The following is a 15,590-nucleotide window of genomic DNA, read 5'->3' as shown; positions in this document are numbered from 1 at the left end:
GCAGCAGCATGGCAGGGTACAGAAGGGGCGCAGGCTACGAGGGTGCAATGAGATATGGGCCGCACCCAGGTTACGGCATAAGCGCTGTTGCTGAACATAGCATGGCTCGGATGTATGGCAGCGAGGCGGCATACAGGAGCAACGGCTCACTCTATGGCGCGGTACCAGCCTACCCGATGCGACGGTCGCCTTATGAGGAAAGAGATCCGTACGGGGTCGTGGACTACTACGAGAAGTACAGGGCCAGTTCTTACGGAGGCAGTTATTTCGAAGAACGTCGCGCTGTCCCTATGCCTGGTCCATCAACATCCTCCTCCACAGCTTTAATGAGGGAGCGTCTGCCCCCTTCTAGCCTCGACCCATATGAGTGTCCCCTTCCTCCTCCACCAGCCCCGGTCTCCTCATACTATGCACGTGACCGGAGTCCGATTCGGAGAGTCCCTGCTGAGGCAGATGGATATACATATGAGCGTTCGCGCCTTTCCCCGGTGCCCACCCACCCAAGAAGTTCTACTTACGACCATCCGCGGGATCCCGGCACTGAGCGGGCACGATACACATACTAATCCTTGTACATACAGTCGGGTGAGAGCTGACTGACATTTAGTGGATAGGATAGCCTAAGTGCCATTGGAATCACTGAAAATTAAACATTAACAGTATATCTTCTTGGTAATATTAGAAGCAAAAGTCAGTCCTTTGTGTATGAGAGGCGTGTGGGTAGTAAATATAAGGTTACAATAAAACCTGCTAAACATTATGACCATTGAGTAGATTTCATTGTGATTGTTTAATGCATTGACATGCTGTGATCTCATTTCAGGTTATACGTCAAAATGCAGTACAACAAATGCTCATTTTACCCACTTTCATTGTCATGTACATGTTGTGGTATTGGTGCAGCTCTGAAATGGTTTGGTGTAAGTGTGGAAGTGCAGATATGGGTTTATCTCCAACCTGGTTGTCTATTTAACAGATTTTTTTGCCCTGAAAGTAGCTATATGTTCCTACACTATTTAGACTCTGTAAATAGAAACATTTACACTTAAATTGGTGCATGGTGCATGTTTTAAAGGTGAGTCACTGAGTTGCGTTCTCAAAATGTAATAGTTGTTTTTAAGCCACATCTAGTGTAGTATTATGTGCATTTTAGTGTTTTTGCGTTAGCTTAAGTCCACATTGTTACTTCATATGTGAAGCAATGGCAAAACAAATTTACATACTGTTTGCTTCACCCAAATTGTTTAACCTGTACCAAATATGGATCTACACAGTGTAAACAATGGTTACACTTGTATTTGGTTGAAATCAAACGTATTGTTAAATTAAGTTGAACTTTTTATGAAGGTGCATTGTGACTTTTGTTCTAGGCACATTACTTACATTAAATAGATTTTCATTGCTGTGATAAATATGAGGCTTCACATATTGATGTATGTTGTATTTCTTTAATGGAAATAACCTCAATTGTCTCTGCTGTCTTTCTTCATTTTTAACTATTTGGTTATAATTAAAATCTGTGTAAAGTCTAAAGGCAGTGAGCTGTGTGTTTGTTATGCCCATCTGGTATACTGTTGAATAAAAGTTAAAGGATAGCCACCTTGGTGAAAATCATATTATGTGAAAAATTACTTCATTGACCCATATGGGTATCACTAGCCATATCAGACTAAATTGCCATTTCAGCATTCATATTGTCCAATAAAGTCATATTTAACATTTAAGGAATTAGCGGAGAGGTCTGGAGCCAAGATGGTTCGTCAGTGAAGCTGTTGGTTCTTTGCCACATGACAAGCTCAAATTGTTTTGTAATACATATTAAATGCTATGGAACTGAACCTACATAGGTGGAAGTAAAAAAGTATATTCGATGTCAGTAGTTTATAAGATTGTGAGAGATGGGCGGAAATGTGTAACAGCATTGATCGTCATATGAGCAAATCAGTTTGCAGGATGATGATCAGGAAAAAGCATTGCCCAATAGAACACGACCTATGGGGAGGGGCTTGGTCTGGCCAATAGGAATACTTTATTCGTGCATGGAATCATCCTTTGTGGTTTTCTGTTAGGCGCCATTTTGACTAAAGTAATGTGGAAGGAGCTTGAGGGCAATATTATTTGATATCTTCTCGAACTTAAACTTATTTTTTTTTTTACCTCAATCGACTGACGTTTGACAGAGATTAAGACATTTGAGTACACCAAAAATGGCTACGGGAGCAAACGCAACTCCTTTAGGGAAGTTGCATCCCAGTATTGGCGCTAAACGAGGATTTGACGCCGGGCCTGGTGCGGGGAACGGGTTGATGCCAACACCGGGGCCACCCGCATCCTTTCCTCCCCTTCAAGGTTTCCAGCCCGCTATGCCAAACGCATCTTTTCCGTCACTTCAATTCAATCCAGGGGCAGGTTTTTCGACCCAGGTACCGCAGCCACCAGCTGCAGGGGGTGGACTGGCGAAACCCGGTAAGTTGACCAAATGTCCGCTAACACTTGACGCGGCATGGCTTAACGCTAGCCAGCTAATGTGGCTAAGTAAGATGGGTTACAGGCCCCACATCGAGTCTTGACACGAAATGGAGACGGTCCAGCTTACTTTAGTTAGCGAAAGAATGTTAGTTTTTAAATAACGCTAAAGTGAGCTCACACAGGTTTGCACATGCCTGCGTAAAAAAAAAACGTTTTACTCCTTCACAGTTAGAATTTGCATATATACGTAACAACTAATTGAACGTTAATGTTAAACGCCTGGGTAACGTTAATGTAACAAAATATGTGCAACGGTAACGTAGACATAAGTCAGTGCAACTTTAACTTGATACACGGTGTTTGGTTATGTTATTGACAGGCTACATGCCAAACTTTTATGGGTTAAACTGACTACGTTGGCTACATGGGCACAGTTGACTTTTCTGAATTTTGGGAAGTCTTCATGGGCACAGTTTCAGTCACTAGTCATTTGAATTGTATTTATTTTTTCTTCGATCTTTGTTTTCATGACCAAACAAACTGATCTTAAAGGTAGACACAATTTCATACTGATTTACTTTGCTGTAAAAGTGTAACTTATTTTGACCATATTCCTTATTTTGACCTATCCAGTTTTTTTTTTAACCATTTTTAACATTTATTTTTTCCCCCTTAAAATTCAGAGTTTGTATTAGCCTACTACCCTATACATATTGTAAATACTGAAATTATAAATTAGAATGTATTCTCAAACTATGTAGTGCCTGTTTAATCCTTGCAAATATTAGATTAGTTAATTCAGAGGTGGGTTGAGTCCAGTGGCGGTTCTAGACCAGTTTTAATAGGGGGGCCAGGTTGGGGCCGGCTTTTTTGTTAGGGGGCACATACAACCCGGAAAAAAAGATAAATCCCTCATTCAGACTAAACAGTTTTTACAATTTCAGCAATTTTGATTGGGTAGAAAACTGCTGAGACACTTTATTTCTGCCTTTCCCTTCAAAACAAAATCATTGCAAGAAATCTGTCATTGTATTATTGATGCAGACTCGGAGTTACGGGGGCAATGGCCCCTGTTGGCCCCCCCCCCCCCCCCCCTAGAACCGCCCCTGGTTGAGTCAATAGATTCCCTTTAAATAAATTTGTCCACAAGGTCCCATGGTGTCAGGACTAGTATGCCAAGTTTAAAGGTTCCTATATTTGATCTAGCCTCTCAAGGCTGCCCATCAGAGGTGAACTCTTCTCAGTTGCTACTATCTCTACTGACAAGCAATGTTGCCTTCAGTGACAACATTGCTTGTCAGTAGAGATGGTAGCAATTGAGAAGCAATGTTGTCTTCAGTGACACTATAATTAACCCAACAAAACAGCTAACACGGCTAATATCACTGGTGTTTCTCTGCAGATTTCAATCAGAAAAAACAAAGGAAGAAGAGTCGTTGGAGCAGTGAGACGCCTGATCAGAAGACCGTAATACCGGGTATGCCTACTGTCATTCCCCCTGGACTGACCCGGGATCAAGAGAGAGCCTATATAGGTAAATATAAGTATCTCTTGTTAAGGTTGCTATGCAAATTGTAGTTTGATAATGTCTCCTCAGTTGCATTTGTTTGAGGTTCTAGTTTCCTTACATGGTGCGTACCAGTATTAATGTTAATTTTGTGTTCTGTTTGCTTAAGTCCCAACAGTTAGAATTCTCTAAAGAACCCACATGTATTACTGACTAAGATATTTAAATCAGATTCTCTAACCATTTTAAAACTAATGTTTAGGTGTTTCACAAAGAGGGAAATGTCTAGGTTTTGCTCCAACTGTTGAGAGAAAGCAATAATATCTGACGAGCTATGATTATAACGTGATGGTGTAAAGTGTTGAGGTTATTTCTTTTTAGTGGAAGTATAGTGGTTCTGCTGTGGCAAGTGTTTCTGTGCCCTTATGGTTTGCATACCACTGGGCAGCCATTAGCAAGAGAAGTTTGAGCTAGATTAATAATCACCACTGCTTGCTGCTATCTGTCCTGAGCTGCAGGTCACTGCTCACTGTCTTGCTTGATCCCCAACACATCATCGGTATTGTTCCTGTGCATGGAGGCGTTCCTCATAATGTCCTAATATGCTAAAATGTTCTTCTGTTTATATTAAGTGTGAGTAATGCTGCTTCAATGGCAAGTCAATTCACCATATTTAAATTACTCAAATCACTAATACAGTGGGCATTTCAAATTTGGGAAACACTTGTTATTTTGCTGAGTTTGGCCTGTTTAGAAAAAAAAAGAGAATGATCATATTAAGCAAATCATTTATAACCACAGATGCCTTCCAGCAGCAGTGCAGCACCAACATACTGCCTTCACAGGCCCTCAGCAGGGTATTTTGAAGCAGATCCGTCCTTTTTGTCAATAACTGACATCGTTATTGATGTTGTTCACTCATTGGTAATGGTTGTTGTTCTTTGGTATGTAAACATTCATTTGTGCCCACCCTCCGTTGTCACACTTATCGTTTCCTCTGCTCATTTAGTAGCTCCCCCTAAAACAATCCAAGGGAAGCGTTTTAAGATGAAATTGCTGTGAACCACAATTCACAGGGCCTGTATTCATCTCTATAATCCAGAATAATTGTTTCAGTGAAAAGTGAATCTCTCTTTTTTGGAGGGTATTTCATTACAACTCTCATAATGTGCATGGGTTGACTGATTTCTTTTTTCATTCCCTTCTGAATGTAATAATTGTCTATGTCACTGCAGCCCCTCAGTGTTAGATCTGTGGAGTGCAAAGAGTGACTGTGATTACATTTTTTTTTTAATTGAAACTTGCAAAACAAATAGACCAATCAGTGATCTTTAGACCTGACGTGTCCTTAAAATGCCAAAGCAGTTAAACACAAAATGCTGCATTATGGGAAGCCTTGTTTTCATGGATAAAACCAATGACTGTTTTGAAATATTAATGGTTTGGCTGGCATTTTTAGGAATCATGGTCTAGACATTTACTGATGTATTGCCATGTTTAATCATTGTCTGAGAAAAGGCTAGTCCTGTTTATGCTAATGTTAATGAGCCACAGAACATTTTCATTTTAGGTAATGTGTTTCTCTGATCTCCTCAGATATGATTAAGTGGTTTCATGCTTAAGAGTTTTACCAGATGTTGATTTGATCTCCCTTTATTTTTTTATTTAACAGACTCACCATTTGTCTTTACCTCAGTAATGTTTGAGACAGTGCTCTAATGTACAGAGCGTTGTCTCTCTGATGTTGTTGTGGTAACCACATTTCTCTCCATCCTTGTTTTTCTTTCCTAACCTGAATTCTTCCAGTCCAACTGCAGATTGAAGACCTGACTCGTAAACTGCGTACAGGAGACCTGGGAATCCCTGTTAACCCTGAGGACAGGTCGGAAAAAGATTAAACCCATGAACAGTAACATTTTCTCTACCTTCTTGACTTTATGGAAGACAAATGTTGATTTTCAGTATATGTGTGGTTGTTAGCAAAAAACTCAGATTGTATAGTAGTATTAGCTGGCAGATGTAGCATTTAGCTAGTTATCTCCTAAGTGAAGCACAGTGTTGTTTTCAGAATGTTGGAGTTTTTAAATGTTGTCTAAACCTTGTCTCAGAGGAGACCTAACATTTAGAAAGCTCTCATACTGCTCATCACCAGTAAGCATAAATGAATGTGCATTTGCTGCTATAGTTAGCTTACAATTTATTTTTTTATTGTAATTTTAGAATAGGTTTGTGTAAAAAGTTTTTACGTAGGTCTTTAAGTTTTTAAGTTAGGTGTGGTTACCTCTATGGTTAACACATTTAAAATTTTGACATAATCACACAATCCATCTAAAGTAATACAGCTTGTAGAGAAAAAAAGGTATGTGCATACATTTTTACCCAAGACAAGGAAGTGCCTGCAATTACATCAACAATTAAACAAAACCTGCTACATTTTTCCCCCTCTTCTAATTTTTGAACCAATAGTTGGCATTGCATAAAAAGAATTTGCAATTAAAACGTGGACATAGTAGCTTGGTTCAAAACCAGATTTAAGGTCAATTTTCTTTTTTCCCTCCCTATTTTGTTAAAAATATTTTTCTTTTTTCTCCATGAAATTCATTGGCCAAAGTGCAAAGTTGTATAACTGAAATTGTATGAATTGACAGTGCCGATTTTGCAATACATTCATACAATTAATTGTGGCCACAGCAGTTTCTTTTTATATAAGTCGAACAATAGATACATGTCTATAGGATCTCTGTCTTATTATGGTGTAATCAGTGTTTCAGTCTTGGGTAAAATAACAAAATAATAGTGTCCAAGGTGGAAGGGTGTGGTGGTATGTATATGTGGGCCACCCATTGTATATAGGTCAGTGTAAGTTTAGTTTAGATGTTTTCGAGCCGAGATACTTTACCATGTGACTGGCAGAACAAGGATAAGTGTCTTTTTAATATGTGCACCTTTTTTATTGAATTACTTCTCCTTTGACTCAACAGTTAAGTGGAGTCGTTGCTTCAGATTTAGCCTATTATTTATGCATCATGGTTTCACCCACTGATTGTTTTGTGTGTCTGATGTAGAGTGTTGTGTGAATTCGTGAATACACATGATACATAATGTATACAGATCTTTCTCTGAAACAGGTTTGGGTCAATACGCCTTACTCTATGTAAAGATTTTTTTTTCGCTTGGTTGATATATAGTAAATGCTAAAGCTTTAACAGCTTTATATTTCACATTTTCAGAAATAGTTCAGATGATTTGGCTCTTTTTGGGAAAGTTTATTGTTGACCAAAGATTCACACATGTCCCATCAATTGATATTGCCATGCCTGACATTTTTTAAACTAGATATTGGATTACGTTTTTGCCAGCGATGACTACGCTTATGGCATGTTTAGCCTACATGATGACACATCAGTAATTAATAGGATTTGTCTACGACTTAACAAATTATTTGTCATCTCTGGTTTTCCCGTGATGTGGCTTTAAACATTTCCACCCAGGGGGCAGGGGGCGTGTTCCAGTTTTCCCTCTGGACTCTTGAGGTCTGGAAGAAAACGTCCAGAATTGTATTTGTTCTGGAAAAGCAGTGGCCAGCTTATAACATAGTTTTCATAGGGATCTGTTCCTGCAGGAAGTGGCTTGCTCTCAAGAGTGTGTGAAGTTGACCTTTACTAGCTAGAGGCCCTGTCATCTGTACACTGTATAGAGTTTCTCTTCATAATCAGACACTTCCACAGCAACTAAAATATTGATTGCAGAGCTGCAGCACTTAAAAATCACTCCCCAATCTAATGTGACAGAACCAACTGGGGGTGTTTCAGGTTGTCACCGTTGGAAGATTGAAGCATAAAAGGAAAAACCTATTTTTTTTTTTCACTCTTCACATCACATGGACACAAATGTGGCTCTCTGATGGGAGAGCATAGGAAAAGGTGGATATCTAATCTTAATTCCTTTTCTCTAACCCAAATTACCCCACATCAACCTAACCCTTTTTCAAGCACAGAGCCTCCTTAACGCAGCAACACAGGTTTTCAGCATCCAAGGGGAGGTACGGACCTCTTCCGCCACGTCAACACCAAGCAACTCTCAAAGCCAGCGTTTCTGCTTAGGATTGCAAATTTTGCTTTGGTTTCTTTTTCTTACCTCCAACTTTCCTTTCTTGTAGGCCAACAATCCTGTATGCAGGTTTAGTTATGGCCATGTATTTGTTTTGGGGTCTTTTTTTTTTTTTTTACTTGTGGTTAATGCCCCTCCAGTGCATTGGGTTAATTACCACTTTATACCTTTTGGTTGCCCCCTTTTCCCCCTGAATTGTATAAAAGAATGGACTCCAGCCTTGGAAATGTCAGTGCAGAGTTGCAACACAAATTTGTCTTCTTCTTTTAGTTTGGTCTTGCACTGGCCATGAGTAACATAGTCTGAGAATACTCTCAGTAGATCCAAATTTCCCAAACCATTTTTTAAAGTTATCATTGTGTCTATAAGACATGTCAGTGCCCATACCTATTTATTTAAAATTCCTTCTGAGGATTTGACATTGTAAATTATCAGTTAGCTGCAGGGAGCCTGTGTGATTGTTAATAGCAGATCTCCACTTCTAGAAAGGTATTGATGATGTCTTTCTTGTCTTTTGTCTGCCGTTTCCAGGTCTCCCTCTCCGGAGCCCATCTACAACAGCGAGGGCAAGAGGTTAAACACCCGTGAATATCGCACACGCAAGAAGATTGAGGAAGAGCGTCATTCCCTCATCACTGAGATGGTTGGACTTAACCCAGACTTCAAGCCTCCTGCAGACTATAAGTATGATTTATTAATTTGTTTTCTATTTGCCATTGTCTGTCCAAGAAGTGTTGGGTTTGTATTGCAATAAAATTCATGCATGTGTCCTCCTTTATAAGGATAGGGCTGATATGTTGATGTATGTAAAGTCTATAGTTATTTTAACCGGCAATTATGTAACAATACATCTCAGATAATGCTGCGGATCAGTGAAGAAGTAAGGTAACAAGTATTGTAACAAATTACTTAAGTAAATAACTTTCTTTTTTTCTTTTTTTTTTAAGTGAGTCGTGTAATACATACTACATAACTTATTTTGAGCGACCCCAACATTGCTTACTGACAAAACTGATTACCTACCCAACTCTACATTTTACTACTTATTTTACCAGCTTGCGGGGAAAGTCTAACTGGATGTTGGAAAAAAGCTCTATATGATACAATAAAGTAATACACTATAGCAGTTTTTTGAAGAATTAGAAAACTGTTGATTGCTCCTAGTAAATAATGATCTTGTATTGTTCTTTCTTGTAGGCCTCCAGCTACCAGAGTCAACGACAAAGTAATGATCCCCCAAGATGAATACCCTGAAATCAACTTTGTTGGACTGCTAATTGGGCCACGGTAAACTTTCTGTCTCTTTCTGAGATGTTGTTACTTTTTATAACAGCAAGAACAGGTTAAAAGTAATTTGGGGTTCTAATTTTTTTCCTCTTTGGTTTTTACCAGTGGTAATACACTGAAGAACATTGAAAAGGAGTGTTGCGCAAAGATCATGATCCGCGGAAAAGGTTCTGTGAAGGAGGGGAAGGTAGGCCGAAAGGATGGCCAGATGCTGCCAGGAGAGGATGAGCCTCTGCATGCCCTAGTCACTGCCAACACCATGGAGAATGTCAAGAAAGCTGTGGAGCAGGTTAGATCACATTTATTGTTCTGATCCATCACCCTCCTGTTAGATGTTCCAGCTTTGCTCAGCCCTTTACACTTGAATGACCTGATTTATTGTTATACTTAATCCATATCCTGTCAGGGCTATACATTGTACAGTATAATAGGTGAGGAGATTTGTGTCCACAGATCCGGAACATTCTGAAGCAAGGCATTGAGACACCTGAGGATCAGAATGACCTACGAAAGATGCAGCTGAGGGAGCTGGCCAGACTCAACGGCACACTGAGGGAAGATGACAACAGGTTAGTGTGACAATGGTGGAGCTCTATGAACAGTTCAATAGTGGGGAAATCACTAGTGATGACTACAAAATATCTCATGTTCCATGCTCATACAAAGTCAATTTAAGCTGAATAGGAGCACTGAAGAGGGAATGTGCTTGTTTGTCTCTGTAGGATCCTTCGTCCTTGGCAGAATGCTGAACCACGCAGCATCACCAATACCACCCTCTGTACCAAGTGTGGTGGAGCAGGCCACATCTCCTCTGACTGCAAGTACACCAGGTGATGATCAGTTGATTTGTTCACAAAAGTCTTAATTTTGAAGGTGTCCTAAATCTTTCAGTAACACTGTTAGTTGTTTTGCTTGGTGTAGCTCCTTTGCTGCCCATAGAGCAACAGGTGGTGAGCCTCCTCAGTCAGCCCAGGACAAGGCGCGAATGGACAAGGAGTATCTGTCTCTCATGGCTGAGCTGGGGGAGGCTCCAGTCCCTACCTCTGGTGGAGGACACTCCAGCAACCAGGGAGGAGGACCTCGGGCCTCAGGACCCAACAATAACCAGCCACCACCAGTAAGTTTGTAACACTCATGAATCAAACGGTTTTTGGTGTAGAGAACTCTATTAAACTACTATTTCCGTGCAGCAGAACCGGCCTCCTTGGATGAGCTCCGGTCCCACTGAGAACAGGAACTTCCATGGCATGCATGGTGGACCTGGTGGCCATGGAGGACCCCACAACTTCCCTCCCCCCATGCCTAACATGGGGGGCCCACCTATGCCCCCCAACCCCAATGGCCTGCCTCCCCCCTGGATGCAACCCCCTCCTCCACCCATGGGCCAGGGTCCAGGACCTCATGGACACCCTATGGGTAAGAGATGGCATTAATTGTTTTCAGGAGCTTCTACTGGTCTAAATCCCTGATCTGATGGGATTAACGTCACATCAATCAGTGTATTTATCACTAATTTGTATATTTGTTTCAGAAAGAAGCGAGCGTTGAGGGAATATTTGAGACAAAGATACTACTGTATTGTCAAAAATGGTTATCCTTCTCTCTGATCTGAAAAGGCAGATATGAAACTAGGGCTGGGTGATAAAACAACGATATCCATCGCTATAGACAATTGATCAATATCAATAGAAAATCAGTCGATAGAATGTTTGATAATTTCATTGAACTCCGTTAGAAATCTGCGAGCGGCAAAATATAGTGCAAGGCCCAGTTGCTGGACGAGAGGTTTATGCATCAAAACGAAACTTAACAATTTCAGACACAGACTGTAGAACCTCCACATCCCTACGCATTAGTGCAATGGCCCAGTTGCACTAATGCGTAGGGATACGGAGGTTCTATGGTTGAGAAAATGTAGTGCCAAAAGAAAGGGCGGTCTGACAGTGATGTAAAGCGGTGTAAAATCTCTCTATACAACGTACACTTGTAATAATATAGATTTTTTTTAAGGTGGGCCTCGTTTTAGGTGGTTAAAATTTGCTTTACATCTGGACTCCGTTCACTGCAGTACAAAGCTAAATGTCTGGGCTGGAGCGGCTCTCTGCTTCTCCAAACTGAGGCTGCGCTGATCAGCAATTACGGTAGGGAACAGACCGACTATAGCTATGTACTTTAATTGACCCCACTTCAAAAAACCCGAACTATCCCATTAATATATTCTCAAGCAGCAGTGTCAGCTCTTACACCATTTTGTCTCATTTATTAGATTCTGATTCTGAAATCTTGAAAAAAAAAAAATACCTGTGACTACACCTGTAGTCACCATTTAAAGGGTTATTTTTCAAAATGTTCTTATTTGAAATGGGGAAAAAGAATTAAAAATCGATATCAACTGATATGAAACACTCATATCGTGATACATTTTTCAGCCATATCGCCCAGCCCTACATGAAACACACAGACCAATAAAGATGGCTCAGTAGAGAATTCTGCCATCATATTGATTTCTAAACAGACCTACATGTTGGTATTGGCATGTTTAAGTCCTTCCGGCAAAAGCATTTGACTTCCTCCATTTTCACCACAAAGTCTAACTGAAAGAACCAAACAAAGAAAAGAAAGTAGGACATGTGGCCATTCACACAGAAGCTCCGCTTTGAAAAACATGGCTGGCGCTCCAGACCAGATTTTAAGTGACAGTGGGTAATTGCCCCTTTATCAATATGATGGGGATGAAAAAAACACCTAAATACTTGGTGTGTATGGGATTAAAATCATTGACTAGTGTAGGTGATGTTAATCAAAATCACCTAACCTCCCCTTAAGAATTAAATGCAACGTTACAGACACATTATCTCTCAAGTCCTGGAAAACTCCTGAAATTCTAAAGAGGAGCAACCCTGTCCACTGTACCCTTACTTGCAATCTTGTCAGTTTTGTTTTATAAATGATAACCAAATTTAGATCTGCAGTGAGACAAACATGTCCCTGTGTCAAGGACCAAGGACAATAAACTAAACTCAGCTGTAGAAGAAAATGCATGATTCTTGGTTTCCTTGTAGGTCTGCTGCCACCTCCAATGGGCATGATGCCGCCTCCACCTCCTCCCCCCAGCAACCAGCCACCTCCTCCCCCTTCTGGACCTCTGCCACCATGGCAACAGCAAGCTCCACCTCCCCCTCCAACCAGCAGTATGGCTACCAGTACACCACTGCCATGGCAACAGAGTAAGACCACACAAAAACTGTATATACGAAACTATTCCTTCATTAGCTGTTTCAGAAAATAAAGACCAGTTCGGAATGGCCGAAAGAGCTAACTTGTCAATATGTAGTTTAGACATGTTCTGAATGAGGTGTTTCCCACACTGAGGCACTGACAATATGATTGGGATTTGATTTTGACTGTGATCCAAATACATACTACTTTGTTATGACAGTGCACCGTGAACTTTGACCCTCTGTCTCTTATATCTGTTGAAGCTGTAGCACAGAATTTTGGAGTACAAAGAACGTAGTACTAGCTGTTGAATATTTATTTGTGCTCTGTTTAGTTTATATTCACGCAACATACCATGACACATTTTCCACTGCGCAGAGGATTGTGCATCAGAATAGCCACAAAAGCATGCTTTCTTGCATACTGCAAAATGCAACTGGATGTAGTAGAACATCCTGCTATTTTTTTGCATACTGCATTTCACCTACTTCGTATTGGGACACACCAAATCCTTTTCTGGCATATTTGATAGCATAGTATGGTTAATGTAAAGCAGGGATGGTTTGTTAACATAACTTGTCATTGTGTCAGCTAATTGATGTGCATTTCACACTTAAAATCTGATTTACCTACAATGTAATCAGTGTTTTTGTAGAGGCATTAATGTGCCCTGTCGGTTGACATAACTATCTGGTAGCTGATAACCCATAGGGCCACATATCACATCAGTACTATATGAGTGGAGTGATAATTGGGTGTGTATGCTGTAGTTGTGGGGATGGTGTGAATGTTTAGATAACAGTTAAGAATTAATCTTCAGTTCCTCCTACTCCTCCCTTGCAGATACCACCACCACGTCCAGCCCTGGCACCGGCACCCTTCCCCCATGGCAGCAGCCCCAGCAGCCTGCAGCCTCCGGAGCTCAGCCCCCCCCACCCATGGGCACCCCGTCCATGGTGCCGCCTCCTCCTGGCGTCCAGCCCCCGTTGCCCCCAGGCGCCCCTCCTCCTCCTCCCCCACCACCTCCAGGCTCAACCGGCATGATGTATGCCCCACCGCCACCCCCACCACCCATGGACCCTTCCAACTTTGTCACCATGATGGGGATGGGCGTACCGGGCATGCCCCCCTTCGGCATGCCTCCTGCCCCTCCACCTCCTCCACCTCAGAATTAACCCTGTTGTAGGAGAATTGTCCTCCCACAAAAGTCACCACCCTGCAGCACATTGTGGATGTGTGCTCACAGAAAAAATATAACCAGTGCTTTATTTTTTATTGATCCTTTATATTGTGAAGACATCTCTGGAATGATGAAAGGCTGTCAGTTCGATTTGTAAAGTTGCGTAACTTAATGAGTTATTTTTCGTGTTTTTAAAGTTTGTGTTAACACAGAGCTCCTTGTGTGCATACAATGCTGTTGCTCTCGGGCCAATGTTCTGTATTGCAACATAGTTTGCCACTAGTTTGTCACTTCTTGTATACCAAATAAAGAGCTCAAATAGCCGCCAGACGTTTAATTTCTGCTCAACAGTCTCATTGCTTCAAGTGTTCAATTCAAACCTAAACACTTAACTATTATTGGATTTAAGATATTGAAGTTTAACTTGCATGACCCATTGTAACAACTCACTCACAAACTGATACTACTGTCATGTTCCTGATGTTGGCTTAGAGTTGAATAAGATTAATATTTTTGTAATGATGACGTGAAGTGTTTCTTAGTTCTGTCCGCAACCTTTTTGTAGTACTGTCTCATTGTTTTCCAGAAATTCCCAGGGTTTTAATTGTTTTTCTTTTGTTACTTGCCTGCATCTCAGTTGTGACATTAAGCTTGAAAAGGGGGATTTGATGCTACGACCTGCTAGCTTCTGAGGCCATGCACTACTCGAATGCTGAGAATCTGATGTATCCTTGTTTCGCTGCATTTCTCTGCTCTGACGTTGTGTGCAGTGTTTGTGTTGCTTTTGCAAGATCAAAAGTATCAGTTTGTCCCTCAAGTTATTAGAGAAGACAAGTGTTAATTTTACTGTTTCTGGAATCAGTCTGTTGTGTTATGGCGCTAGTCTGAATGAAAAGCTGTTGAAATCTTGCTTGGTTTAGCATTAAACAGATCAATTTCACCTTTTTGCTCTTGAGTACAGACTGCATTCTCCTTTCATGGATGTGAGCCTCTTTGTGTCAGAATGCTTTTTTTTTCTTTCCAGGCAAGGCTATGTTGGCTGCCTCATTCACATGTTACATAACCTAGTTTTGTCCTGGATGTCCGCCACCTCTCAAGAAGCCTGCATTATAGAGACACATTGTTTTATATAAATACGATTTATAAAAGTGTTATTTTTGGGTTTCTGTCCCCTGCTGATGTAAATGGCACAAAAAAAGTCATTCTTGAAGTGCATAACATTTAACCCTCAGTTCTGTGTTCGTTTCCACCTGTGCAGTCTTAAATTTTAAAAACTTCAACAAGCGAGGCCACTGGAAATTGAATGTTTTGTTTCTTTAAAACAAAATGTCCTTTCTTCCAGCAGCCTGAAGAGATGTTGTGGGGAAAAGAAGAAATGCAAGTCAAGGTACACTCACTATCTTTGTTCTTTTTGGAGCTTTCCAATGCATGTTGTGGTCTTCAGTGATAAGGAGTTGCTGGCTGATGCCAGTTGTCACGACATGATCTAATATGGAAGTTATATTTCTATTAAAAGGGCAAAACCTAATGTGCATTTCCTGTAACAAACCAGACAAACCAATGCGATGTGGTTGAAATTCCCAGGGAAGGTTACGAACTGGATCACGAGTTTTGACATTTGTGAGAGGCGTTTGGTTTCATACTCATTTGATGGCAACTAAGCGAACTCCATTTGCTTTAAGAGTTAGAGGTGTGCTTGAAAGCTATGCAAAATGATATTAAATTGATGTGGATACAGGCGTAAGCTACTGTTTGTCACACTGCCTGTCACCGGAAGTACCAAAATAAAAGCTCATTGACGCGAACGAGTGCTGTCCA

At 40.8% G+C, this 15,590-nt stretch overlaps 2 protein-coding genes across 3 annotated transcripts in view; both read left to right on the top strand.

The window, feature by feature from the left end:
- Positions 1–1,533, top strand: part of LOC115589655 (RNA-binding protein 4.1-like) — a 5,037-nt gene extending 3,504 nt beyond the window's left edge. Inside the window, exon 3 of the mRNA XM_030430709.1 lies at positions 1–1,533. This exon is cut by the window's left edge and continues 294 nt beyond it. Within this exon, the coding sequence (XP_030286569.1) occupies positions 1–566 (566 nt within the window). The 3' untranslated portion in view covers positions 567–1,533.
- Positions 1,534–2,042: 509 nt separating this feature from the next.
- On the top strand, positions 2,043–14,720 carry sf1 (splicing factor 1). 2 transcript variants are annotated; one of them, XM_030430708.1, is made up of 12 exons: positions 2,043–2,466; positions 3,872–4,003; positions 5,783–5,858; positions 8,618–8,770; positions 9,284–9,373; positions 9,479–9,662; positions 9,827–9,942; positions 10,096–10,203; positions 10,295–10,490; positions 10,567–10,789; positions 12,436–12,600; positions 13,436–13,767. In XM_030430708.1, the coding sequence occupies exons 1-12, from the start codon at positions 2,208–2,210 to the stop codon at positions 13,765–13,767; spliced, it is 2,034 nt and encodes a 677-aa protein (XP_030286568.1). In that variant the 5' UTR covers positions 2,043–2,207. The 2 variants fall into 2 exon arrangements, with proteins under 2 accessions (XP_030286568.1, XP_030286566.1); XM_030430706.1 differs by having other exon boundaries at positions 2,044–2,466; positions 10,564–10,789; positions 13,436–14,720.
- Positions 14,721–15,590: the final 870 nt, after the last annotated feature.

Source organism: Sparus aurata, chromosome 10 (assembly GCF_900880675.1).
Source record: "Sparus aurata chromosome 10, fSpaAur1.1, whole genome shotgun sequence".
Lineage (NCBI taxonomy): Eukaryota > Metazoa > Chordata > Actinopteri > Spariformes > Sparidae > Sparus > Sparus aurata.
Note: the sequence above shows the minus strand (reverse complement) of the source record. Positions and strands in the feature narration are given on the sequence as shown.